The 27378-nt window shown below is 29.8% G+C and overlaps 1 protein-coding gene across 5 annotated transcripts in view; it reads left to right on the forward strand.

Annotated features, from left to right (window-relative positions):
* LOC145306665 (band 7 protein AGAP004871-like) overlaps nt 1-27378 on the forward strand; it is a 324172-nt gene that overhangs the window by 261061 nt on the left and 35733 nt on the right. For all 5 annotated transcript variants that reach the window (XM_080148969.1, XM_080148960.1, XM_080148976.1 and 2 more), the window contains exons 2-3: nt 19404-19510; nt 26622-26694. In XM_080148969.1, coding sequence (XP_080005095.1) covers nt 19404-19510; nt 26622-26694 — 180 coding nt within the window. The remainder of the gene's footprint in view (nt 1-19403; nt 19511-26621; nt 26695-27378) is intronic.

Genomic DNA, 27378 nt, shown 5'->3' on the forward strand with positions numbered 1-27378 from the left:
ACTAATAAAACGGTCTCCAATTATAAAATCACATTGTCAAGCCTTAGCCTTTTGATATTCAATGTTCCAACTAACTAAAAAATAAAAATAATACAGCTTTGAGCACATTACCAAATTCGTCTTGAAGAGTAGAATAGTAAAAATATTGACCATAGCCATAAAGAAATCCTTAAATAACTATCAAAATCAACAATTTTTCCCAAACATGGGTTATCTTTTCAGTAATAATTATTTGTACTATGATCATATCTCATCCCCAAAAATGATATCAAAACTCTAGTTTAAAGAAAGTAGAATGTTTTAGAGAAGAAAAAAAAACAATAGACTCTTAATAAAGATAGGACTTACTGGTGTTTTGCTAAAAGTGCATGGTTCTGCACTAAACTTTTACCTTCCCCCACCCCAATTTTTTTTAAATAAAATGAAACCGAGGGTAGTTTTTATATTGTTTGTTTATTACTTTAGGTCAGTTTGATTAGGTTTAGGGTTGGGCCGGATACTTTTTTGGCCGGATACCGGATATCCGGCTGATTTCAAACGCCGGATATCCGGTTAATATCCGGTTATCCGGCCAAATTATCGGATATCCGGCCGGATAACCGGCCAAATTACCAGATACTAAAGTAGCAAAAAAAAATTTCTTCAGAAATCTTTTATAAATTTACATAAAGTTAAACTTGTTCAGAAAAAATGTTCTTCTAGCTTCAATAATAAGAAAATTATAGCCATTTAAAATTTTAAAAAGCAGAGATTTTTGGTGTAAAGTATAAAAAATTATAGAGCCGGATATCCGGCCGGATAGTTTCAATATCCGGTATCCGGCCGGATATTGAAAATGGCCGGATATCCGGCCACACAAAGTTTACGGGAATACATTACCTAATTCCATAGAATGATACTTAACTATAGACTTTTCACAAACAAAATAAATAACAATCAATAAATATGTTTTGTAGTTTACCTGTAGATCTATATGATGGGTCTTTTTTTCTGTATTTCTTACCTCATAACAAAATTTTTCATAGAAAATAAAAGAATAGCTAAAGATTTCTACATCAATCCTATTTTTCTCAAGAACATGAGGCCAACGAACAATTAAATTAAATCTATAATATTTAGTTTCTTTTTCTTGAAATCAGTATTGCCATTAAATATATGAAGTTTTCAAATATTAATTGATTTCAAAGTAAGATTACTATTATCACGTATCAAGAAACAAATTATGTTTGTTTTGGTTTGATTATTTTACACAAATACATAGTTAATGGTGTATATGTTTTTACATTTTGGGGGGATTGTCCCAATTTATATGTCTCATTATTTTTATGATACCTAATTAGTCTTACATCTTATCTTTGGGAAGCAAGATTTTCTTAATAGTACACATCTTATCTAGGACAACAGAAGAGCAGTTCTGTTTATATATGAAAATAGTAGAAACAAGGATGACAAGGAGTAAAGCACAAAATCTATTATGAGATTGACAAACGGACAAAGTGAGTTATAAGCCAGCTAATTCACAAAAGACATAGGTCGACCTCTGGAAATTTTAGGTCGGCCTAAAGAAGCTTTAGGTTGACCGATTTTATACAGGCATTTGTTAGTTGTACTTGTTTGGGTTGAAAAAGTTAATTTTGGCTTGAAAGCAGTTCGATCGCTGGTTTATACTTAGTTATGCCCCATATTGATGAGAACGTTGACAGGAAGTTTCAGCCGAGAAAATCTGTTTTGAAAAATAGAAGCCGCCGGTTACACTTTTATTTTAAAATAGGGATGGAGTCTCCCGGAAATTTGATTAAATGCCTGTAGCTGTAATTGTAACTTTGGGACTTTAATTTTTTTTAACACAAAGGCATTTCCTATCTTTAAATAAAAAAAAACAGTTAAAATTTAACCTGAAATCTGTCACATTCCATCTATAGTTTGTTTCTATTTGTAGTCTAAAATAGTTTGTAGGAAACATGCATTGTATGGGCTGCTTTGAGATAGAAATCGTATATGTATTCAATATTTGCTGTAGAATTTACAAGGAAGACGACATTTAGATTATAAATCAAAATTTTTAAAATAACAAAATATTTACAATAACATTCAATATATGAGTAACTGATAAAATATTTTATATTAACTATAAAAAAAGAACAAAATTCAGTACATTACACCATTACAAATTTATATTTGTTTTTAGTCTTTATATATCATACCTACAAAACTTATTCTATAGTTTGAGCTATTTTTAACGTTTTTGAATTACAAGTTTGTATCTGTTCTGTTCTTTATTTATATCGTCCAATGTGACATTGTTTTATTTCATTGCAATTTGTCTTAAATCTATTAAGCACATCATTAAAAGTATTAACAAATGATAAAACTTTATTTTAAGATTTAAAACTATCAACTTCATTGAATGAAACAAAACCATAGAACAAATCTAATCAAAAGTGTCAGATAGGTGATATGATTATTTTCAGAAAATGCCAATTAACTTTGTTGTGTATTTTTAAGTTAATTTATTTCACTTAAACATCATTTTCTTTCATGTTCATCCTAAAATCACAATAAATGCATTTATTATCATATTTTTTACTTCAAAATCTGTGGCAAAACTAGGTTTGCAGAATTTCTTCATTTTTGTTGGGAGATTTTTTTGTTGAGGGAATAAATGTCGTCTTGGTAGGAAAATTTTCATAAATAAATTTATTCTATATCAACTTCCAATCGTAAGATAACATAAATGTAATTTTCTTTGAGTTGATGTTGATGTAGATGTTGTTGTAAAACTAAGTTGGGGACTTTGCCCGTAGAGGCCTAAAAAAGCACTACAATAATAAATTTTGTTTTTACAAAAAAAAATGATGATCAACACGGATATTTTCGCAGGGACTGGAGGCACTCTCCCCGAATAAGATAAAAACCTAGGATCTCAAAAAAGGCGAAGCTTTTTAAGAAAGCAATATCGATCCAGCGGTTAGTGAACTGTTATGTCGTTTTTATACAACATTGAAATTTGATTAATATTTTTCTATTGTCTGACCGAAAACCTTATTTTAATATTGCTTTTAAGTTGTAATAAAAGCAAAACTTGTTTGGTAGTTCTACAAATAAGTAACGCAGATACTTTTCAACAATGGCATGTCACTACGTCCGCCAAATTGACGTCTAAATATTAATTGAGGGGTAGAAAATCATAACTTATATACTTTTTACCTCATTAGTTATGTTTTAAACTACATTTGAAACATGGATGACAACATCCATAAAAGTGAAGCTCTAAAGTCAAAAGGAAGAACTAACGAACATTAATTAACACGTGTAGAGTGACAGAAATGAATAAGCAGAATATAAATGTATAAGTATAAAAAAGTAATTTTTTTGCACCTGCATTACTTGAATACTGGATACTGTGTAATGACATACTTACATTTTTAGAACTTGCTTATTGAGATGCTTCGCTTATAATTTGTACTTTGTTGTCCTAGGTATCAGTATTCTAAAAATCAGATGTATAAGATAATAAAATCAAATAAAATATTGTTGTTAAAACAGTTAAAGATTTTATAATTTTCTGAATCAAATCTTACTGTGCATGATTATATGGTCACATACTCTTCAAACAACCATGCACGTCCTTTGTCTGGAACTGTGCATGGTAATGAGTTGCGCCTGTTTTGGGCCAAGCCAATTAACTTACACTATCTACTTATGTCCGCGCACCTGATATAGCATCAGTAGGAACTAACTTGAACGACTTTAGTTATGACACGGTGCTTTGCCGAGATTCGAACCAATAAACGTAATATTTTTTCATTTTATATCCTTGGAAAGCTGTCTATAATACGATACGCTAATTAACTATTCCAATTTTTTTAGTTCCTCTCTTTCGAGCTTGAATGTTAATAAAATAGATCGAATAAACAAACAAATTAGTATACAAAATTGGGGGGAAAATCACGAAACTTCTTCATTTCAATCTGATAGAAAAGTATTAGTTAGAGCTAATCAGAAACATAGAAAATAAATATAAATAACAACATAAAAACTTTTTTTTAATTAGAAATTATAGTATTACAGATAATTGTCCCAAGATACGAATATGAAACCTATTTCCTTCTTTGTTGTCCCTAATAGTTAGAATAAAAGTTGGATTATTTTTTTACACTTTTAAATTATTTGCTTTAAACAGTAGCGATTTGGACTTTGTTTTTAATTTTACAAAGCTTAATAACATAAATTTTAATAATAGATACTAATACTAGGTTGATTAATTTATCAATCATTAAGGAACGTATAATTTATTTCCAATTGCCCTATCCCTGTGTCAATGTCCGTGAGGAGTGTATAGTATATTGTGTATGTATACGGGACTCTACAGCACTATACTCCTAGAGAAACTACCGAACATTTTCCCTTCAGTCTCCGTTAAGACTCCGTCTTTAGTAAATAACACTTTTATAAAGACACAGTGAACGTTGCATATAAAATGTAACGGGTTATCATAGTTAGAAATTGATTTGGTGACCATTATAATAAATAAATCTTTCTAAAAAGTTATCTGTTGAAGCAGTTTTAAAGATAATTGGAATGCAAAATGAGTAAGTAGTCGCTATAAAACTACGTTCAGTGAATTTGAAGTATTTTTTTAATATTTCTTATAATTTTAAATATTTATAGTTTATTCATCCTTATAACTTACATTGGCATTGAAAGACATGCGCTTGTTAAGTACATGATGTATGTAGACCATGCTTGGTTTCAGTAGACCAGCCTCTCATGCATGTTGTTCTTCGCCATTATCAAGAATAACTTCGCCGCTGCCTGCCTACTGTCGCATCCTTGTTATAGTCTAGAGTTATCCATCCATACATGATACATTATTTATATATCATCAACATCAAAATATAAATAAAATAACAAGGACGACACCCTACAACAAACAAAATGGGGGCGGATGAAATGAATGATTTAATGCGCTTTGATGGCAAGAAAGATGATAAAGGTATAAACATAAAACATTGTTGTAAAATTTTCATATAATTCAATAATTAAATGATTAAACAAGAACATTATTTGCATGACTTTTTATTTTGATATTTTGTAAAAATTAAGTAAATAAGGACAACAGTTTTTAAATTTAAAATTTAAATTGCAATTTTGAAATACTTCAAAATTGTTTAAAATAACAGATATATAAAATTCTATTTTAAAATTAAAATTTTTTTAATTTAAATAGTACATCTCTGAAATTCTAGCACATTCATAAATTATAATATGCAATATGACTAAAGTCGCTTTGACAGACGTCCCCAACTTTAAACCTATGATTTAAAGTATCAATATTTATTAGAAGCTTGACACTGGTTTTGGGCTGGTTTTTAGCCATTTTTCAAAAAGGGTAAGATGCCCCTGGAAGCTAGGGAACGCATCCGTCAATTGTACAAGAGTACAATGAAAAGAATAACCTTGCAATAAAAATTAGTTTTCCAATAAAACTATAAGGTCAATTAGATTACAAGTTAACAACAACTTAGACATGATATGAAGAATGGTTCCACCAGTTTCATAGCCACGCCGACATTAGGCTTAATCAAAAACAAAGGATGTTTTCACCAGATTTTAGATAAGTTATATAGTACTTAGGTCATGAAAAGATAGTAAAGTAATGTCCAAAAGACAACCAACCCTTTTAATTGCATGACCTTTGTCGGTGCAGGGCAATGAGCTTTATTGCTAAGTGTTTCAATTTTTAATTCAACGTGCATCTTTATTATGCATATAATTTTCCTTCTTCTAATATTTTCTCATTTTTCTCTATGATAATTTTTTAATGTGTGTGAAAAAGTGATATAAACAGAGTATCTTGAAAAAAATTCTTGTTTATAAATCTTGAAAAGAATATTACTGTCTGATTTGTTTATCAAACTAAACAGAAATATAAAAATTATCACAACAATTACACAATTTAAGTGTAGCTGCGATACTTGAAATGTAAAGCAACTTGGTAACAAAACATTACAACATTGTTTGTCAAAACTTAAAGTGCATTTTTAACATTCAATACTTTTGATCATGGTCCGTCTGCCGCCGCCGTTTCTTAAAGAACCTTATTGGGCCAAAATAAAATGACATCTATTCTTGTCTATTTGATTTTATATTATTGTTTTTTTAAAGAACTTAAATAGCGGATTAATTGCGGCTGCTTATACCTGTAACTATTGAATTCACATAAAAAAAACTAACTAAATGACGCTGAATTGCAGAAATAAAATAAAGAATAACTTTCATTTTCTATGACAATTATTTAAAAAAGTTGACTTTTATTAAAAGGATTGAGGATATAAAATCTTACTATGCATTTTACAAGATTTAATCCCTTATAGAAATGACGTTAAACATTATTCTAAAGTCAAACTGTTAAAATCAAATTAATACATTTATCTCATTAACTTATCTAAAAGTGTGTGTATAGCTTTAAGGTGTTTTGGTGGCAGAGCAAAAATGTGTCAAATTTTTCACATTCTTTGTATAACATAAACTTTAATTGACCAAAACACATTTTTTAGGTATTTTCGGATCATATCGGATATATGAAAGAATGTATAAACGGTTCTCTGATCATTAGAATAGGTTGAACCTAGGCAAAAAATCTTGAAAAGCTATAACCAATTATTTCTAAAAAAAAAGTCTTATTTTATGCTCATTTTCTTTAGCCGTGAGCTTCCTATACATCCTTTTGTTTTAAGACAGATTATTCTTATGCTATTTCAGCTGTTTTCCAGTGATAAGCAATTTATCAAAAAATACTTTCCTTCGTGTGTCTTACCTAATAAGAGTTTTTTTTAAAGTTATTTTTAGTTTTCTACTTCAAAAAATCACACATATTGGTCTGCCTTCTGGTTAGTAATACTCGCTGAATTAAGTCCTTTTCTTTTTAGTGTTTTTATAAAATATGACTGATATCGTGTATTCATAAAATTAACGTTCTTGATTTATTTTTAAACTTTCAAAATAGATTCAAAGTTATGCGTTTACATTTTGATCTAATAAAATAACAAATCTATAAATAGGTTTAAATAAACAAATAAACTAACAGACAGTACAAATCATAAGCAATTTTTTCAAAGCTGTAAAAAATCTCCAAGATCTGATTTTGAAAATATTTTTTTCATGGACATAAAGGTTTTAAAATTTACAAATATTTTGAAAAATGTTTATTTATAAATATACAAGATTTTCAAACTTGCGTTCTAATCATTGATTGTCACTTTGTAATTTGCCTAAAGTAAAAAGTATATGATTATCCTTATACTAAAATAACAGGATGTCTAAATGTCTGTGTGTTTGTACCGAAGGATCTCGCTAACCACTGAACCGATCAAGTTCTCCTTAACAGGGTAGCTTCTCATAGGTCCCGGGAAGGTTTATAACTAATTTAGGGGAGGGTATTACCACCCTCCTAAGATAAATCGCCCCTAGAAAAAAAATTTTCCCCCCCAATTTTTTTTTTAATTTTTTAAACTAAAATAAAAAATGGGGGGGGCACCACCTCCCAAAAAAATTCCTCCCCTCAAATTTTTTTTACCTTTTCTTTTAAAATCTAAAATAATTAATTGGGTTATAAAATTCGACTCACCTAAAGTGCCTCTAGAGGACTCTAGGAGCGTAGCTGCTAGTATTAGATAAAGTCCCTTTTTGCTTTGAAATTAATATTATTGTAGGGGATTTACAACAACTCTTTGAATAATCTCTGAATAATTGGGATAATAAAATTCAGCCAGAATGATTGAATTCATTGTAGAGAAGCTTAAAGGACAAAATTAAAATTTTTCATAGGATACTTTATATCTGTCTTATTGACACTATTTTTCTTACTAGCTGCTGCGCCTTTATTATCTGTGGGTTTCATTTTTAAAGTATCAGGGTAAGGCAGAAAATTAGCTGAAACCATCCCATGATCTTAATTAATAGACGGACATAGTATAAACCTATGTAAAGCTGTCCTAAAATAGATAACAAAATTAATCGGTTCAGTAGTTGAAAGCTTAAGCTACAGACAAAAAAAAACTTAGTACTTTCTATAATAGGATATATTCCTTTTAAAATAAGCCAACCCTTGCCAGGTAATGTTTGTGTAGAGGTCAGAATTAACGGTTCCTACAGATAAACTGACATATCCAATATGAAGAGTGGCTTCACTACAATTAATATCATGCTACAAAAGGGGTTTAGGTGCATTTATACGGCTTGACTCATACAAATTTATACCGATGTCACACAGAAATTCTACTAAAACATTTAATATTACTACTCTATGAAGTAGTAAATTTTTGTCTATTTGTTAATATCTTTTTGGCCACTAATTGAGTATTCCTTTTTTGGAAAGCATTGCTCAGCTGCGGCGATTATTTCAAGTAATTAACAATCTAAATTTAAATCATTGGTTGGTGTTGGGCTCTTTTTCTGCCATCTCCCTCCTCTATTGAAATGCAGTTTAATATTTTAGTATATTACCTAACTTATAAAAATAATTATATATAAATAACACAAATAAGTAAAGTCCTAATAAAATATTAACAAAATTCTACATATCATTCCAACGAAGATTTAAACTAATTTTAAATGCATTTTCAAATTTAGAATAAAGAGATTATAAAAAATAATAAAATAAATTTTATTTAATTTTAAAATAAACTGGGGTAGTTTTTAGTTTAGTGAAGTGGATGTGTTTTTACAGAATATCAAAATGCTTTTCGGGTCAGTGAGACGGATGGACAGACATACAGACAGACCTTTACTACCTATAGAGCATATTTGCTATTATGATTAACAATATCAAATTTTGTAATTATTGTTTTATTATTCCAACTAAAGTTTTCATGATTTTTCTTTTATTCATTTGTAATGACCTCTAAATAAGAAAACTTTTTTTTTCAATGGCTAGATATCACTAAAGTTTTTTTTTTCTGTATTGGAAACAAGTTAGATAATCTCAGATTTTTTATGAAGAGATATTTAATGTGAATATAATTTCTACACTTAAATGTTTAGACAATGACTGATTAATTTTCATTTTACATTCCTATTTATGATGAACAAAATTACCCCTCTAGTAGATTAAGATTATTGGTGAAAAGTTTGGGCTCTGAAGCATAGGCGTCCAAGGGGGGGGGTAATGGGCCATTTGGCACCCCCAAACGATTTTGGGGGTGCCGTAGGCACCCCCAAAATTTTGTGAACAATACCCCCCCCAAAAAAAAATTACCCCTACCTTGGGGGTGCCGTAGGCACCCACAACGATTTTGGGGGGGGTATTTACCCCCCCAAAACATTTTGGGGGGGGTATTTACCCCCCCAAAACATTTTGGGGGGGTAAATACTCCCCCCAAAATAGAAAATCTCTAACAAAAAAAATTTTTGCGCGCTTCGCGCGCATTTTTAATACTAAATTTTTTATAAAATTTAAATTACCCCCCCCAAAAATTTTACCCCGGGGGTAAATTTTGGGGGGGATAAACAAATTTTACCCCTGCCAACAGATTTCAGGGGGGGTAATTACCCCCCCCAAGCAAATTTTACCCCCGGGGTAAAAATTTTGGGGGGGGTAAAAAAAATTTGCGGCGCGCTTCGCGCGCCATTTTACCCCCCCCAAAACCAAATTACCCCCCCCTTAAAAAAATTTTACCCCCCCCAAAATAAAAAGCTTGGACGCCCCTGCTCTGAAGGTTTGTACAAACCAATCAATACAAAATATAAAAGTCCCCAGAGTGATTTCCCTAACGAATGAGAAATCGTGTTTTTAAGCTAGTAAAATCAAAAGTTCGTTCATTCGATAGTTTTTACTTTATATTATTCCCTTCTCCTATAATTTTTACTTATTTATAGTTTATTATTCTTTTTCCAAAACAAAACTATGTGTAAGACATCCACAAAAACGTTTAGATGTCAGATGTCAGAGTTCTGTGTTATTAGAAACCAATATTCCGATGTGAAAAATTTTAATTTCCAAATGTGTACGCAGTTTCCGCGGCGTTTCTTCATCCTATCTCAATATTTACTACTAGCTAAAAAAGCTTCAAACTTCCAAAATTTGGAACGTATAAACGATTTATACATTCCAAACTTTAATTTTCATTTTTTTAGTTTGAAGTTTCTTGGCTATTAGTAAATATTGAGATAGGATGAGGAAACACCGCGGAAACTGCGTACACATTTGGAAATTAAAATTTAGCACATCAATATTCCTTTTTTAGCATACGTGTGTCACCGTCTGCTAACGATGAACAATATCCCAGCTAATTTTGTGAACGTTTTGTCTTAATTTTTCATAAATCTTTATAAGGCATGTTAAATTTCTCCTATCTATTTTAAAATCTATTATTATACACTGTATTATACACATATTTTCTTTTATTTTAAAATATCCGCGGAAAACTGTCTATAATACAATGCGAGAAATTACTACTAAAGCGTACCAAGACGTCCGTCAACAAATAGCGATATTCAGACAAATCCACGTTTATTTTTAGCTCATTCTTCTGTTTTTGTCATTAAAATTCAATATTATAATTTTTTACCAAAAATGTTCTCAGAGTAAAACTTTCTCTCAATTAGAAAATGAGAGCCGAATATAAACTTAAACGGAAACCAATAACTCATTATCATAAAAATTTACACAAAATTCTTAAATCCTCCTTTAAATTTTTAAAATTCAAATTAGATTTTAAAACAAGGTTTTTTTGTAATATTAAAATTTACAAAAACACACCAACTTATGAAAAAAAATCACAAAATGTTAACCATTGAAAGAAAGAAATTTTTAATAAATATGTTTTTTCGTAAAAAATAATCCTCTTGTTGTACATTCTATCGCTCCATTAAAGAATAACTTTTAATATCTGTCATCCTTGTTTACTTGAAAAATGTGCATCATCATATTTCTATGCAGTGGACAATTATTCTGATAAACAAATTAATATCTTTTTTTTTAAATTCGTTTAACCAAATAACTTTCCCCCAATTATAAAGTATAAAATTAAGTTGGAAAATATTAAAAGAAGAAAGGATTGTAATGTAATAAAATAGCAATTATTCTCTTAATACCAGGTTCATTCCCTATTGCATGATGTTTTTAAAACTAAAAGGAAGTTGCCGAATTTAAAAATACAGGCAATACGAAGGAAAGAAATTTTTATTCAATTTTAAGGGCTGCTAATTGCCAACTTTCCAGCAGCACAGCCTAAGTTTTCCCATTAAAAAAATAGACAAATCAATGCATATAAATAATATGAAATAGCCTCGAGTCTCGACAGGGTGCACCGTGCGCGCATCATGCTAACATGCTTCATTGCACTCGAGGTTATTTTAGGCGTAGATTTCCTTAGCACCATTGGGCTATTTCAGATAATCTATCATAGAACAGGTTAGGATACCTTTGTTTTATTTCCACCAAATATTTAGATTTGTCTCTGAATCTAGATTGACATTTTTTAAACTTTATTTATCACAATAATTGTCCTTCCATCTTGCATTTGGCATGAAAGAAAGAAAATGTGTATTATTTCTTGTATTTTGTGCAGGGCATGCAAACTACATTTTTTATGCTAGGAAATATTGCTTTTTATTGTTGGGAGGATGGCAGCATTTTCTTTTACTCTTTATAAACTTTAGATATTTTCTTTTACTTTAATATTTGCTAAAAGTTTATTAATATGCGCCTTATTTATTCCCCTAACTTATCTATTTTCTAAATTTTTATAAAAAAAAATAAACTAATAGCTTGATGAGGCGTGTGTGAATTTTCTCGATATAATAAAACCTTTTCATATTTTTTTGTTATAATTTCCAGAGTAAATAAAAATGCTTTCATCCTCCCAACTCTGTAAATATTGCTAGTCATCAGTTTTATTGTATTTATAGCAACCTTTTTATCCGTACATTTATCAGGCCTATCTATACCAAGGTCGATGTGATACATGAACGATTATGTCGATTATTAATAAGTTATTGTCGTATTTTGGGCAATCTGTACACTATTTAGTAAATTGAACCTCCTCCCCCCCCCCCTGAAAATCTCGAAATTGATTAGAATATATAAAGGCTCAAATTTTAAGTTAAAGTTTAATTTTTGTGTTTAAAACCTAAGAATTGGGGTAAAGATTAATCTATTTGCTAGTGTCTCCTCCCTTTCTAATAATTTGCTTAATTTACTGAAATCAAAGTTTAGGTTATATTCTGTAACAAATTTATGCTGAACATCGAAGATAAATAGCAGTAATTATGAGTTAATTTTCTCGGCAATTAAGTTTATAATTTAGTAATTTAATGTATTTTTTTTCTCTAGTAATTTCAAATATTATCTTATACTTTTGAAGATCATAGATAGCACAGGAATTAAATAAACACCCCAATTTTATGATTTATTAGTTGATAATAAGGAAATAATTATGGATGTTGAAAGTCTAGATAAACAATCACTTAATTAGAGCAATAGTAAAAAAGAGTAGGAATAATCTGACCACACAATTGGTTATATGATAGTGTTCGCATTTTGTATGAAATAACATTCATTTAATCCAAATAATAAGTGGTCACTTGTCAACTGTAAATAGATTGCATTTTTTTAAAATCTTCAAAGTCCGAAGTTCCCTTTTAAGATTTTTGTGTTTAAATAAATTGCTTAATTTAACGACTTGTATCTTATCATTTTTTCCCGGATTTAATATTTTGTACCTTAAATTTAATTGAATAGAAGAATAGCTGCGTTCTTAAATAGATAAAGTAAATTTAAGTCTTACATTTTTAAAGTTTATCAAGATTAAGAAAAGTTTAAAGTATTTTCCCTCTTACTATCTGTATTCATGCATACCTCCTGATTATACCTATAGGTATACTAAAATATTGCTATCCCCTACCTTCTTTAAGTTAAAAAAAATACAAATCACACCTCTCTTGTCTTGGATCAAGATAAGTTGAGTGAGAAGAATTAGAAACTAAGTGTTACAAAAATGGCTTTGTTTAATACTATTTTGATAACTAGCGGATGCACCTCTAGCATCTAGGTCTTTTTATAACAAGGGGTAGGGTGGGGAAGGGTAAATAAAAGCATAACACCATTCCGGGATCTTAGTGAGGCTTCCCTAAAATAAAGGTTACAATCGAAATATTAAACTTCAAACTAAAAAAACTTACTACTTTATGTAATAGGACAATACATACAAAGAATTTACTATATGAAAATTAATAGTACAATTTTCCCGTAAAAAAAATCCGTCAATACATTTTTAAATTAGTCCATTTTTTCTCAATGCGTTAAACTTTTTTTCCTGATCCATTATAAGATAGATGTGAATGTGGTTTATGTACCAAAGATACTCTATTGGCCAGTTATCTATAATCTACAATAGTTTTCTTGTTTCATTTAAGACATATTTAGTTATAAAAAATGTTAGCTTTTGGCATATAAAACATGTTTTTACGTCGCCAGTCTGGAGCCTTTCAAATAAGAGATTTACACGGTTATGCTTCGCTACTAAGGATTGTTAATGATACATCCTTGTTAAAGTTTCCATAAATCCTTCTACTGCTGCTTACAAGCAGAGATAGGGATAAGAACTAGGGGTGAAAAAATATATCAATCAACCCCTTAAAATTTAATGAACTATTTTCAAAAATATAACAGCCATTACATCTTTATTTATTGGCAAATAGTCGATATTCTTTAAAATTTCATGCATAAAAATGCTGATAGTTTTTGACATACAGGGTAATATAACCCCAATTCTCTATATTGTAAGGATATAAATTTATAACCCCTATTCATTAAGGTCTAATCCGTATGGGCTTAAACCTGATCGGGGATATTTTTTTCTTATAAGTCCCCTATAATATATATGAGTATATTTGAAATCTTATACTTGAAAATCTTTTTTTTTAAATTACACAATGCCTATACCTCCTAAGCTATGAAGGCACAAAAGAATTTCCGCTGAATTTTTGAAATAAGTGTGCAGTGAAACAAATATTTATTTTTCAAATCTTATTCTAAGGAATTTATATTATATCAGGTAAATTGCACAAAGCTATTAAGGCAAGCACGGAAATTAATTCTAATTTAACAAATGTTTTACCTTAGGGTCATAGATTATTGTAAATTTTAAATTGGAGTCTTACTTTAGCTAAATTTAAGCGTTTTTATTAGAAAGGTTCTAAGATAATTTGTAAGGTTTTTATTTTTTTTATTTTTTATGATAAAAAGCTAAACTTATTACTGAATAAAATTATGTGATACTCGATATTGTTCATTGTATCGGAAAATAACAAAACTTAGAAAATGTTAAGCTATAAGATTTACAAAAATAAATATAAATAAAAAAATGTTTAAACTGTTTTCCTAAAAGTCTTCGTGTTTTTAAAAATAATGTACAAACTTTTTGGTTTGTATTAAAGAATTGCTACGCTTCCTAAATTCCATTTACATGTTACAGAGTTTTCTATATGTCTAAATAAACGTTACAGACATACAGGCAATCAATAATACAAAGTAGAATGATGTCTGTCCGTCTGTCTGTCCCTTCAGATCTCGGTAACCACAGTACCGATCGGATTCTACTCTTCAGGAAATATACTTACTGGTCCTGTGGTGGTTTTAGGCTATTTTCTTGGGAGTGGGACACCCCCAACCCCCCCCCCCAAAAAAAAAAAATGAAAAAATCCCCCCTATATTTTTTTTAAATTATTCAAAATTTGTGGGGGCATCTCCAGAGGTAATTATTTTATTTCTTTAATTGCCTCTTGGGGCAAAGCCCCTAGAGGCTAGGGGCGAAGCCGCTAGTTAATATATATTATAGTATGTTGTATAAATGTCTCTTATAATCTACTGGCGAAGTACCCATGATAAGAAAATTAAAAGTATAAGACTTATAAGTAAACTAATCCCTCATTTTTGAAAAGCAATTAAATAAATAATTATTTTTAAAAAGAAAGAATACTCTTGAGATATTTTTTGTAAATTGTACTTCAAAACCACTTAGGGAATAAACGTGTATCAAAATATTATTAGTTAGAGGGATATATTTATTATGATAGTACTTGTTTCCAAGCTAGCGAAGTAGAGAAAAAATGAAGCATATCAACGTAAAAACCAGTCGTCTATCTTTAAAAGCGGCTAAGAAAACAAAGTTTTCATTACCAAAATAATATGTATCGCATAGCATTACGGAACTGCATCTTAATTACCAGCCAAGTATATCACACATTTTGATATAGCAATCCCATAGCATTTATAGCAAAGGACGGAAAGTGTTTTATATAGTAGCTTCGCAACTAAAAAAAAATAATTAGATTTTTTCGAGGGGCTTAATTGTCAAGATAAGTTGATATATTATTATATATTTTCTATGATAAAAGAACAAGGAAATATAAAATTTTATATCTATCAATTTATCTTATTTGTTTCATCATCAAACACGTGGTTTAAGTCTAAAGTACACTTGTAAGCTAAATAAAATTTATATATTTGTTCGTCACTACGTCATACGTCATTGTCGAATAATCCTATTATATAAAGAAGTAAGCTCTTATTGTCTGTAGAGAAGGATTTCGCTAGCCGTCGAACCGATATGCTTTTCTATTAAAGTGAAGTTCTTTTAGGTCAAGGGAAGGTTTATAACTATTTTGGGGGAGGTTTACATCCTCCCAAGGAAAGCCACCCCTTGAACAAAATACACCCCCAGAAGTATTTTTTTAACTTTTTCTTTTTAAAACTTAAATTTTTAATAAGTGATGAGGTTTCTCTCTCACCTTACGTTTTCATAGAGTTATCTAGGGGCGTAGCCGCTAGTAACATATATTATACAGCAAGGATGACAACAACCATAAAAACATAGGTCAATAACAAACGGATGGATTGAGGGATGTACCGAACTTTATTATTGAAAAGCTTCGCTTCTAAAATACATAACCATTATTGACTTTACCCTCTAAAAATTGGAATTAATGAAAATTGTTCCAAAATTATAAAAATGCTCATAAATATGAAGTGTGATACTGGGGCAATATATTCTAAATTTGATGTAACATCCATGTGTTGAATTTTTAATCAAGAAACATCGGAAAATGGTGGCCATCAAAATATTTGATAAAAGATTTGAGATGGTTCCTATGGCCGATTTGTCATAGAAGCACAGATAATTTTTAGGCTCGTTGAGCTGTTTTTTGCTGTGATTTCTTTAAATTTAGCAACTGGAGAATTGACATTGGTCTGAACATTGTGACAAGGACAGACAATTTCTTTTATAAAATGAAATATAGACCAAATATAATCAAACAATGATTATTTTGACCATAAGAAGGGCAGCCACAATAATAACTATAAATATATATGTCCGTCTGGCTGCCTGTCCGTTTGAAGATTAATATCTCGGTAACTGCTACACCGATTTGGTGCAGGGAACATGCATACAAGAATATTTTAAGCTTTTTATAGTCTGAAGCTTAATCTCGGTAACAGCCGATCCGATTGGATGAAATATGTTTTAGAAACCTCTGATGGTTTTAAGCTATTTACATGGATATGGAATACTCTACTCTCTCATCCTATTATATAAAGTAGCAAGCGTTTTTTGTTTGTCCAAAAGGATCACGCTAACTGCTGAACCTATATTGTTCTCCTTTACAATGAAGCTTCTTATAGGTCCTGGGGAGGTTTTAAACTATTTGGGAAGGGTGTCTTCACCCCCCTCCCACCCAAAAAAATTTTTTTTTACTCTTTTGAAACTCAAATTTTAAAAGGGATGAGGTCGACTTTTTCCCGTCCTACCTTAAGTGCTCCTAGAGGCTTCTAGGGGCGTAGCCGCTAGTTACATAATAAAAGAACAGTAAAATGAAAAACATTACTTGTAAAATATAAAATATATAAAAAAAAATGTAAAACCAAGAAAAACTTTTGGAAAGTTGTTTCTTTTTTTCTTTATGATCAACGTCAATAAATAAGTTTTATAGATTATAGCTTATTGTTTTTTTTTATTAAAAAAAAAACAAGGAATGAAAAGGTTGTTTAATGGATTTACCGTATTTTATCTTACAATAAAGGGAAAAAAATGTATTAATATTTATAAATGATTTTTCCGATTTCTCGGCTTTTTATGATTTTTTGTAACTTTTGATATAAATATGAACTTAAATATTATATAAATTTTTTCATACATTGATTCTGATTTCATCAATGTTTCCACAAAATTTTGCAATAATGTTCTATTTTATAGCAACTCTATAATGTACGTTGTCATTGTCAGATAGAGATGGTGTGCCAAATGAATAGTGTTTTCCATAGAAAAATAAATGCCAAAAATAAGACTTGTTTTTCTTGTTTTCTTACTTCTTATTGCTTTGCTTCTCTTGAATATTAACATCCTAGTTAAACTGTATTAAGAGTTTGTCATTGCTCTGCATACACACGAGTCTTGAGTTCAATTCTTTAAAAAATAGGCTATGAGATTAAGTAATTTTAGTTTTTCGTTAAAAATTTGGAAACATATCAATAAAATAATATTTTAGAATTTAGGCAAAAATAAACCTAAAACAAAATATGTGTTTTATATTTTATTTATTTTAAGTATTAAAGCAAACTATTAAGTATTCCTCAAACTGAATTTTATTTTAATAATACTCAAGAAACTATTTTAAGTATTGCACCTTAACAAAGAGGTATCACCAGCAAAAACCTAAGCTTCCCATTTCTTTATGTGTGCCAACAATTTCACAGAACTTTAAATATTCAAGCAATATTTTTTTTAATCAATGAAAAACACAATGAAATCAGACTTTTCACTGATTCAAATCTATTTGAAGTTTTACACATCATATTATAATTGAATACTTACTTGTAATTTGTAAATTTGCGTTTAGGAAGTAGTTTGAACTTTTTTTTTCGGAAATGGTTGGACATCTTTCTTGCAGTCTATTTGTGTACAGATCCATAAACTGTTTCTTTCATTTTAGCCAGAAATTTTTAAAAATTCAAATTGTTTAAGTTGAAATACAGGTTAAGCAAAAACCAATTCAATCCATTGAATATTTGCATCCACTTTTATAATTTTTAAAAGTAACAGAATATAATCTAGCTAACCGCGTAATCGATAAAGTGTAGATTTCTAAAGGTCCTTGGAAGCTGATATAGCTACTACCCCTCTCCTTAAAAAAAAAAGTCGAAATCAACCCACCACCACCTCAAGCGCCCCTAGAGGCCACTATCGCGTAGACACTGGTATATACTAAAATATTTAAAATCATTTATAAAAGGTACAAATTAGTAGTTGATTGATTAATAAGTTTACATTAATTTTTTCAAACCTTACCCAGCCATATTCATTGATTATACTGAACATAATATAACAAAATTGAAAATAAATATTACAATATCTAAGTTTGTTCAGCTCAAATTTGAAGAGTTTGTAAGCTGAATAATGGTCATTGTTAACTTAAATTGAAATATACATTTTTTAATTATACTTCAAATTTGTAACAAATATCGTAAAATAAATATTTATTCTAATATTAGCATTTGAAAATCTATAGTTTAATAAAATAATAATGCTCATTTGAAAACTTTCTTGTTTTGCTACATAATCATACTTTTCAAAATACAGTGTTTTTTTTTATGAGAACTTTTTTGAAAGCAATTTTACCCCACTTATAGTTATCAGAATTTAATGATTAATGGCTTATTTTCTTTGTTTTTTAAGGCAATTAAAAGAACAACAAAAAAATATTTCAGTTTTTATTTCAAAAGTACAGTAAAATCTAAAATTCAAAACTTAGGTGTCAACATCTAAAAATGGTTTTAGCGCATTTTTCTTATGCTCAAATAATCAACCTTTTGCAAGAATGGCTGCTAAACACTTCAAAGTATATAGAGCTAAAAATGTATACAGATACAATTAGGGACATGTACTAGAACATATTAAAGTTTGAAGGTCATATCTCAACCAGGGAGGGAGTACTGGCCACCCAAAGTCGACTACAGAAAATCCATTTTTTAAAGAAAAATGCGCTAAAACCATTTTTATATGTTGACACCTAAGTTTTGAATTTTAGATTTTACTGTACTTTTGAAATAAAAACTGAAATATTTTTTTGTTGTCCTATTAATTGCCTTAAAAAACAAAGAAAATAAGCCATTAATCATTAAATTCTGATAACTATAAGTGGGGTAAAATTGCTTTCAAAAAAGTTCTCATAAAAAAAACACACTGTATATGCGGATGCGCCCATAGCATATAATGGGATAGGCATGAAAATATCCTAAGAAAAACAATTTCAATACTGAAATCTACTTTATACAATAGGATTTGTATTATTTTAATATTCTTATATTTGGATTTTTATTAAAATAATATTTTTATTTTCAGCTGACGACGGTTACGATGGTATCGGCATATGCGGCTGGCTGCTAACAGCTGTCTCCTGGGGGCTAGTCATGGTCACCCTTCCTTTCTCACTCTGTGTTTGTTTTAAGGTAACCTTTTAATTGCACAACTTTTCTCTCTGTTCCTTTTTTTAAAATTTGAGATTAATATTGTTATGTAAAGTTTTGATATTTGATATTATAACTGTAAGTCATAAATATTGCCGATTTTTGGAAGTTTAAAGTAATCTGCTAAACTGAAACTAAAGTATGTCGATTAAACCTATTAGGATGCACACAAAATTAACATCAATCAAGCCTGAACTTGTTAAAAATTTGTTTATTTTGATTTTTTCTGATTATAAAGAAAACCGTTGTTTTGTTTTTATCTTTTGTTTGACCTTGGTAAATTATGCTTAGCTCCTCCGTAGACTAGAAATATTTATCATTGCACAGATAAACTGACAATTTACCAAAATGTACAATAAGTCATTCTATTTACTTTTAAAGTTGATATTGATTTTAGTAATTCATATTTGGACAGGATAATAGCTATATATATGATGATCAATGATACCCACCCACTCTCCCTTTATTCTATAAATTAATTGAAAATAAGGAAGTGGTCAGCTTAGGTTAGGTTGTATAGGATACTAGGTAGCCCTGCAGAGTTAGGGCGCCTTTAAGGGGTAAGACATAGGAAACCAAATAGCCCCTCCTCATTTTCAATTTGTCTGAAATTAAGTGATTGGTGAGAGGTTAATAGGAAACAACAGGCACGTCAAGTGAAAGCACTTATTTAGTTGATCTACTACCCTTTTATGCTCCAATACTACCACATACAATTTCAAATAAAAGAATGGCCGAATAGGTAAATTGTTGATGTGATAACCTCTGGTATAATTTAGAGCTCATAGAGACCCTCTCAATATTTAACGCTATAGTAATTTGTTTTGTTAGGTCTAGGCTGTTAAAACATTAATGGCTTTGGGTTCTTTGTTATAGCTTTATGTTGTAATACTCTTTGCCGAATAAGATCTCATCTACGGGTAAAAGCTTATATATTGGTTTGAAAGTTCAAAATCTAGTTTCAAACTAGCACTTTTCATAATTTTTAAAACATTACAATTTCTTCGAAACCTTTTTTTTCGGTAAAGCAATATTTTATAATTTTTTTTTAATTGTAAAAAGACGATTAATATATCACCCATTACGGCAACCTAGTAAGAGAATACTTATTAAACCCTTGCCGGCAGCTTTATAGGGTGGGATATTTCTCATTATTGTCTGACAGATAATTGACAGAAAGGGGATAATCCTAACTGTCAGAGGAATACACACAGACAAAAAATATGAAAAAAATTGAGAAAATAAACACGGCCCTATCCATATATATCCTTATTTCGCTATCTGTGTGTCTGCATGTATGTAGCGAAGAATCTTGCTAACCGCTGAACTGATATGGTTCGCCTTAAAATGAAGCTTCCTATAGGTCCAGATAAGGTTGATATCTACTATAAGGTAGAAAACCTTCACCCTCCCAAAAGAAATTGACCCTAGAAGATAATGGTAACCCCTCCCCGAAACACAAATAAATTACTTATCCTCTATACTTAAATGCCCCTACAGGCCATTAAGGCTTAGCCTTTAGTTATAAATATAGGTCAAAAAGTGATTTCTGTGCATACCCATTTCAAAGATTGTATTGACATAAAATCACATTTGTGATAATGACATTTACTATTTAAGTCCGCTCTGTTCAGCAAATTGTCTAGCAGGGGCGTCCAAGCTTTTTTATTTGGGGGGGGTTAAATACCCCCTCATAAATAGTTGGGGGTGCCTACGGCACCCTCAAGGTAGGGGTAAATTTTAAATGGGAGGGGTAAAATGAAAAATATTTTTAAATTCAAATTCGTTTAGGGGGGGTAATTGGGTGATTCCCCCTTGGACGTCTATGTTGTCTATATCTGTTTCCCCTCCCAGTTCTAACAGCTTTTAATCACCTTAGCCAAGCAAGTACTGATGTACTTGCACTTCCTGTAATAGTCACAAATTGTTTTTATTCGCACGAGATAACACAATAGCAAATTTCATAAATGGGCGTTTAAGAGATCTTAATGGATAAGAAAATAAAGATAAACTGTTGTACACCCCGAATTAAAAAAACAAACCATGTGTTAATATTAACAGTGGAAAAGTTTAGACACTGCTAGTTTTACCAACCAATCAAATTTAATAGTTGTGCCAAGGGTCTATATGTTTTTATAAAATTTTGAGAACCACTATAATTTACATTTAATGTCCCCTCCCTAGTGTGTTAAAAATATAGCAATAACAAATAATATTAGATTGTGTTTGGTTGATCATGTTGAAAGTGATAGCACATCATAGAAATTTAGTATTTTCAAATTGTATTTACACAAATATTTTTTTAAAGGTTAGACACAGCAAGAGACACAAAAAAATGTTCGATATAGTAGCTTTAAAAATCGGCTAAATTTTTTACTTCATAAAACTTTTATTTAAATAACTACAAGAATGTATTGCTATAATAAAACAATTTCTACAAAGATATTTTAAAAAGTAGTTAAACCTTTTGGAGATTTTTTTGTTATTTAGAGCAAAAAATGAAAGAGGATTAATTTAATGCACTTCACGCACTAAACAGTAAAGCTACTTAAAAACTAATTAATTTGGAATGTCGGTTGGTTGGATTTTAACTTATCAACCGTGTGGTTTGGTTACGTCACTTTTAAATACACAAAACAAACAGACAAAATGATTGTTCAAATTCTGCAAAAAAAAATCTTTTTCCTGGAAAATAGAAAAATGTTTTATTCCTCAAGTTTTGTTGATAATACAAAATTTGGCTTGATCAGTTTTCTAAGAACAATTTATCCCACGATTTATTATCAAACCTCTTTCTTGCCATTTCTTTTGATAAGCAAAACTTCTCTGCAACTTACCTTGTATGTAAATCAGTTTCTACGATTAAAAAGTTGTTATAAGAATAATAATGATTTTTATAAAGGTTTTGCTACCTTTTTATAACTGAAGTATCAAATCTTAAACAATTGTTTCCTTATATGTATAAAGTACCAGGATGTCTCTCTGTCTGTAGAAAAGATTCTCGCTAACCGCTGAACCAATATGGAACTTATTAAAACAAAAATGTAAAGACGGTAGTAGAATCTACCACTTATTTAAACGCCTCTAGGGGTTTAGCTGCTAGTTAAAAAAGATGTGTCATTACAGTTTTGCAAAGGCTTTCCTAAAAATACAACCTCATTGTAGAATAGTGAAGAAAAGGAAAATCTTTCCAATAATCGAGTTGGATTAAGGATACCAGCTTCCAAAGGCAGCATAGCAATTATGAATTTATGCATATACTATAAACAAGTATGTTATTAACGTTGCCCTAATGTAATTAGAATATTTATATACCGCTTCTTAATCTGTCTATGTGTTACTTTATATCTACAAACATCTATACCGTCCACTTTATTTTATGGACTGTTGAAGGCCTTTTCACGAAATGGTCGTTCTACTTTTCCTGTATTGAATATAAAATAATCCTTAAAAAATTCAAGATTTTATTACAGAGTAATTTAGATAGTATCTACTCTAGTAATACAGCTATAAACATTTATCAGACAGCGTCTGGTGTAATAGGCTTCGGCAGCCGCGCAAATTTTATCAATTCAAAGTTGATGCGGCTGATTTATTAAGAACAAAAAAATCACTAAGCGCAATATTTTGTTTGTCACTATAGCAAAATTTTCTATGCCATATAGCTGCACCCGCAAAATAATCTTATTGATGCGGTTGTGGACCCTATTAGTGAAACTAAACCTGATCTGATAGAAGAGTATTTACATTTTACGTTCTGGATTATCACTGAAAATTCAGTATATAATTTAGTTGTTCTGTTGGTCTGTCTGTCATGCATATTATCTCTCTTTCTTTATATTCATTGATGAAAACTGAACATCTGCAATATAACTCATTTTGTCCGTTGTCCATAAGTATAAATTCAACGAATAAGAAAACGTGGTTATAAAACTTTAAATAAAGTATAATCTACAGGGCATGCACACTGCCTTTTCTCCAGAAACTATACGTAATTACTCTTTTCCTCCTTCAATATTAATGGTGTTTATTTGCTCTTTTTGATATGATTCTTTGTCATTTAAACTAAAACCATTTACAATTTATATTGACTAATGTAAATAGCAGCTAAGGCCGGAAATATGCCTTGATATCAAATAATTTAGCTTTGTAAACAAAAACTACAACGCCATTCCACGAAATTGTTATAATTTGTTTGATTGGAAATTAAAGCCTTTTTGGTTAAAAAGAATTTCCACTTACAATTGGAAATAATCATCCTAGTAGCATCTTAACAAGCTGGAGAGAGATTGCTTATTGTTTCTTACTATAATTAGATCCTTATTAGGATATTTTTATGTTAAGTGGGATAATCCTCTTTCATTATGAAGCTATATGCTCTCTCAAGAAAGAAAAATAATCTTTCATGATAATATCTCATTAAAAAATAATATAATCATCTTTATTATAAACTTAAAGAAAAATGTTTTAAAAGGGAATGCCAGTAAATAAAGTCAAAAATCTTGTTTTAAAATAGATTCTAAAAAGCTGAAACAAAGTACAGTATAGTTATAGAGTAGCTGCTCTTAAAACATGAGTATTGTTTAGCTGTTGAGTTTAACTAGCTTTTTAGTAAGGACATATATGAAATAATTAAACAGTTTCTTCGCTTAAAATATTACTACTTTTGTACAATTAAAGTTAATAGGACGTACAGAGCAAAATAAAAGAGTTTCTTCGATTACAATATCATTATTCTTGTAGACTGTTGATTTTGATTAGATGATGAGCAGAAAACATTAATTAGATTAGTTCCTAGAGCATTATCCCGTATAGGTTGAGGAGACAATGGGCTATTTGATATACTAGTCCCCAAAATTTTATAAGAACGTTTTCTTATTTTTTGGCTTAACAACTTTGGGGACTTTAGTGGAACACAGTAATAGTGTCTGACTGATTATGACGTAACAAAAAAAATTAGCCAATGAGAGGCCGTTATTGACCAATGGTAAAATTATAGTGGCCTCTCATTGGCAAATTTTTTTGTTACGTCATAATCAGTCAGACACTATTACTGTGTTCACTTTAGTGAAATTTGATTGGTTGATTCATTAAGTTCAAACGTTTCAACCACTAATTATAATCTACATGTGGTTTTAGTGCATCAATGGATGAACATCAATTTATCGGCCCTTTTTGATCCCTAGGTTTATTGTTCATTCCATTTTTAAACTACTGCACACGTTTCTTTGTTTTTTTTTCAACTGAATCAAGTGTAGTTTTTCACAAAAAAGTTGAGAATAATTAGCATAAACAAAGGTCAAAGGTCCTGCAATTAATAAGCACAAGCACTTCAATTTTTTCTTTATAGGTCCAATAATATGCTCAAAACTAAATTAAAGGAAAATACCAACTTTTTGTATCGCCCAACAATATGAGGATAAGATAATACATCATTGTGTCTATATGTGACTGCGCCTTTACATTTTCATAAAATCATCAAATGCTCAGAAACGCAAATTATTACTACAGGACAAATTATTACTACAGGACAAATTAACTAACCTCCTTTTAATTCTTCACTCTTATCATTTTAATTACTACTAGTGGCTACTTTACATTTTATTTTTTAAAATAAAAGAGAAGAAGTTACTGATATCTTTAGGTACAAACAGACATCCTGTCACTTTTATATCGTCAGTATTTAAAAAATCAGAAAAATAGGGTTATTATATCACATAAAAAATCGTTGTCTAAAAATTAAAAAAAACAGTATGTTTAAAATGGACGTACGGACTTTTTGATAACGATTATAGAATTGCTACGCTTAATAAATTGTGCTTAACTGTTATAGGAATCATCCTGCAAAGTTTGAAATCGATAGGACAATTCTAACATGTCTAAATTAATTAAAAGAGCTAATCGTAAAAGACGTAGCAAATTCTAATTATAGAAAAGCTTCTCTTTTTAAAAGGATATCACGTAAATACACAATTATAATTATGTCTATAGAAAGAAAAAAAAATCATATCCAAAAATTATCTTGCAAATCTTCAAAACAAAAAGTCACACAAGAATATGTATGGACATTCAAAGATAAATAAACATATCATTATCTTTTGACTAAAGCTGAAGTATTCTCATTTCCTATATTATTAGAATATTATATTCAGTTTACCACAAACAAACCATATTATTTATAATACATTAAGCATACATTGTCAGGAATTTATGGAATTTGTTATCACCTAAACTATCTTTTGTAAAAATACAAATTTATGTTATACAAGCTGCTTATCCCCTAGTCTCTAGGGGAGTGCGGAATAAGTAAGGAAAATAGCCTAAGACCGTCCAAGTTATTCATAAAGCTTCCCTGAAAAGTACAAATTAGGACCAGTTTTTTATAGATCTCTAGCTTCAGACAAAATAAACCATACTACTTTATATTATAAAAGAATGCTGAAAAATGGAAGTGTTTAATTTTGAGAGTGAATCCATTTGATAATGGATCTTAGACCAATCTTTAATTGTTTAAGAGATCTTAATGTACATAAAAGCTCACACATTTAGTTTTATATACATAAATCTTTATTTTGTAAATTTCCAAATACTTGATATTTTAGAAATGGAGGTTCAACAATAATCTTACAATCATATCTGGGATAAACTATGTTATATATCCCAAGTAATGGTCAGGGAACAGAGGATAGGGCAATCAAGGATAATATTATCTACATCTTAGTAATAACCACGGATAACGGGATATGACAATAGATGATAAATCCTCTAAAGTTTTAGTAAAAAAACCAGGGGTAGGAAATCTTATGGCAAAAAAATCCAGGAATAATGTTTTTCTAAAAATATTTTTGCTTAGAATATCTTTTCAATGACAAAATTATTCCAGGGTCTTAAAAAATATAACTGTTTCTGTCATATTTCCAATAGCTGATTCAAACTATTATTCATATGATTTTCAAAGTTTTATTACTTAAATTAATAATATACAATAACTGGTCCTTAATGGCACTTTTTATAACCTCCTAAAGATTTAAAGCTGCGATAAGAAGAAAGCATTCTCGTTATTTGTATGTTTTAATCTTTGTTTATATTTCAGGTTGTTCAAGAATATGAAAGAGCTGTTATATTTCGGTTAGGTAGATTGTTATCCGGGGGTTCAAAAGGACCAGGTAATTTTTGTCCATTATAAGATATTGTGTATTAATTTCTCTGATCATTTTTACCCAAATATTTTTTTTAAGTAGCGTCTTTCTTGAGTAATAACGTAAATCTGTAATTTCTTTGCGAACGAATCAATGAAAAAATTTTAGCCAATATTTGGAGAGAAAGAAAAAATTGTCTGAAGATTACGATCTCGATAATTACTGAACCGATTAAGTTCTTTATTTTAGGCATATGTCCCGAGAATGTATTAGGCTACTTTATTTTTAGATTTATGTCACGAAATGGGTTTAAGCTTTTTTCTGCTCAAATAGGGAGCCAAAAAATGTTAGGGGCGAAGCTGCTAGTATAATAATAGACAATGATTTATAAAAAAAGTTTGTATGGACATTCCTAAGTTATATATTAAAAAAAATTATGGCAGTCTCGTCGATCTTCTAATCTTCTTATTTTCTCCAGTGGCATTTTGCAAAATTTTTGTCTTTTTTATTTTTTTTAACCTGTACCTGTCTGTGCAAAGAATCCTTGGCGCTAGGTAATATCCGTTTAGAAATTATATTCTATTTCCCTGTGCCTCACCACGTAGAGAAGGGACTAGGTTTGCTTCTAACATTTATTTTTCTTTACAAAATTAATTACAATTTTCTTGGAAGGATATTTTTCCCTTAAGAAAGTCATATTGTTATCCAATG

The sequence above is a fragment of the Acartia tonsa genome, chromosome 2 (assembly GCF_053477335.1).
Source record: "Acartia tonsa isolate MP-2025a chromosome 2, ASM5347733v1, whole genome shotgun sequence".
Classification (NCBI taxonomy): domain Eukaryota; kingdom Metazoa; phylum Arthropoda; class Copepoda; order Calanoida; family Acartiidae; genus Acartia; species Acartia tonsa.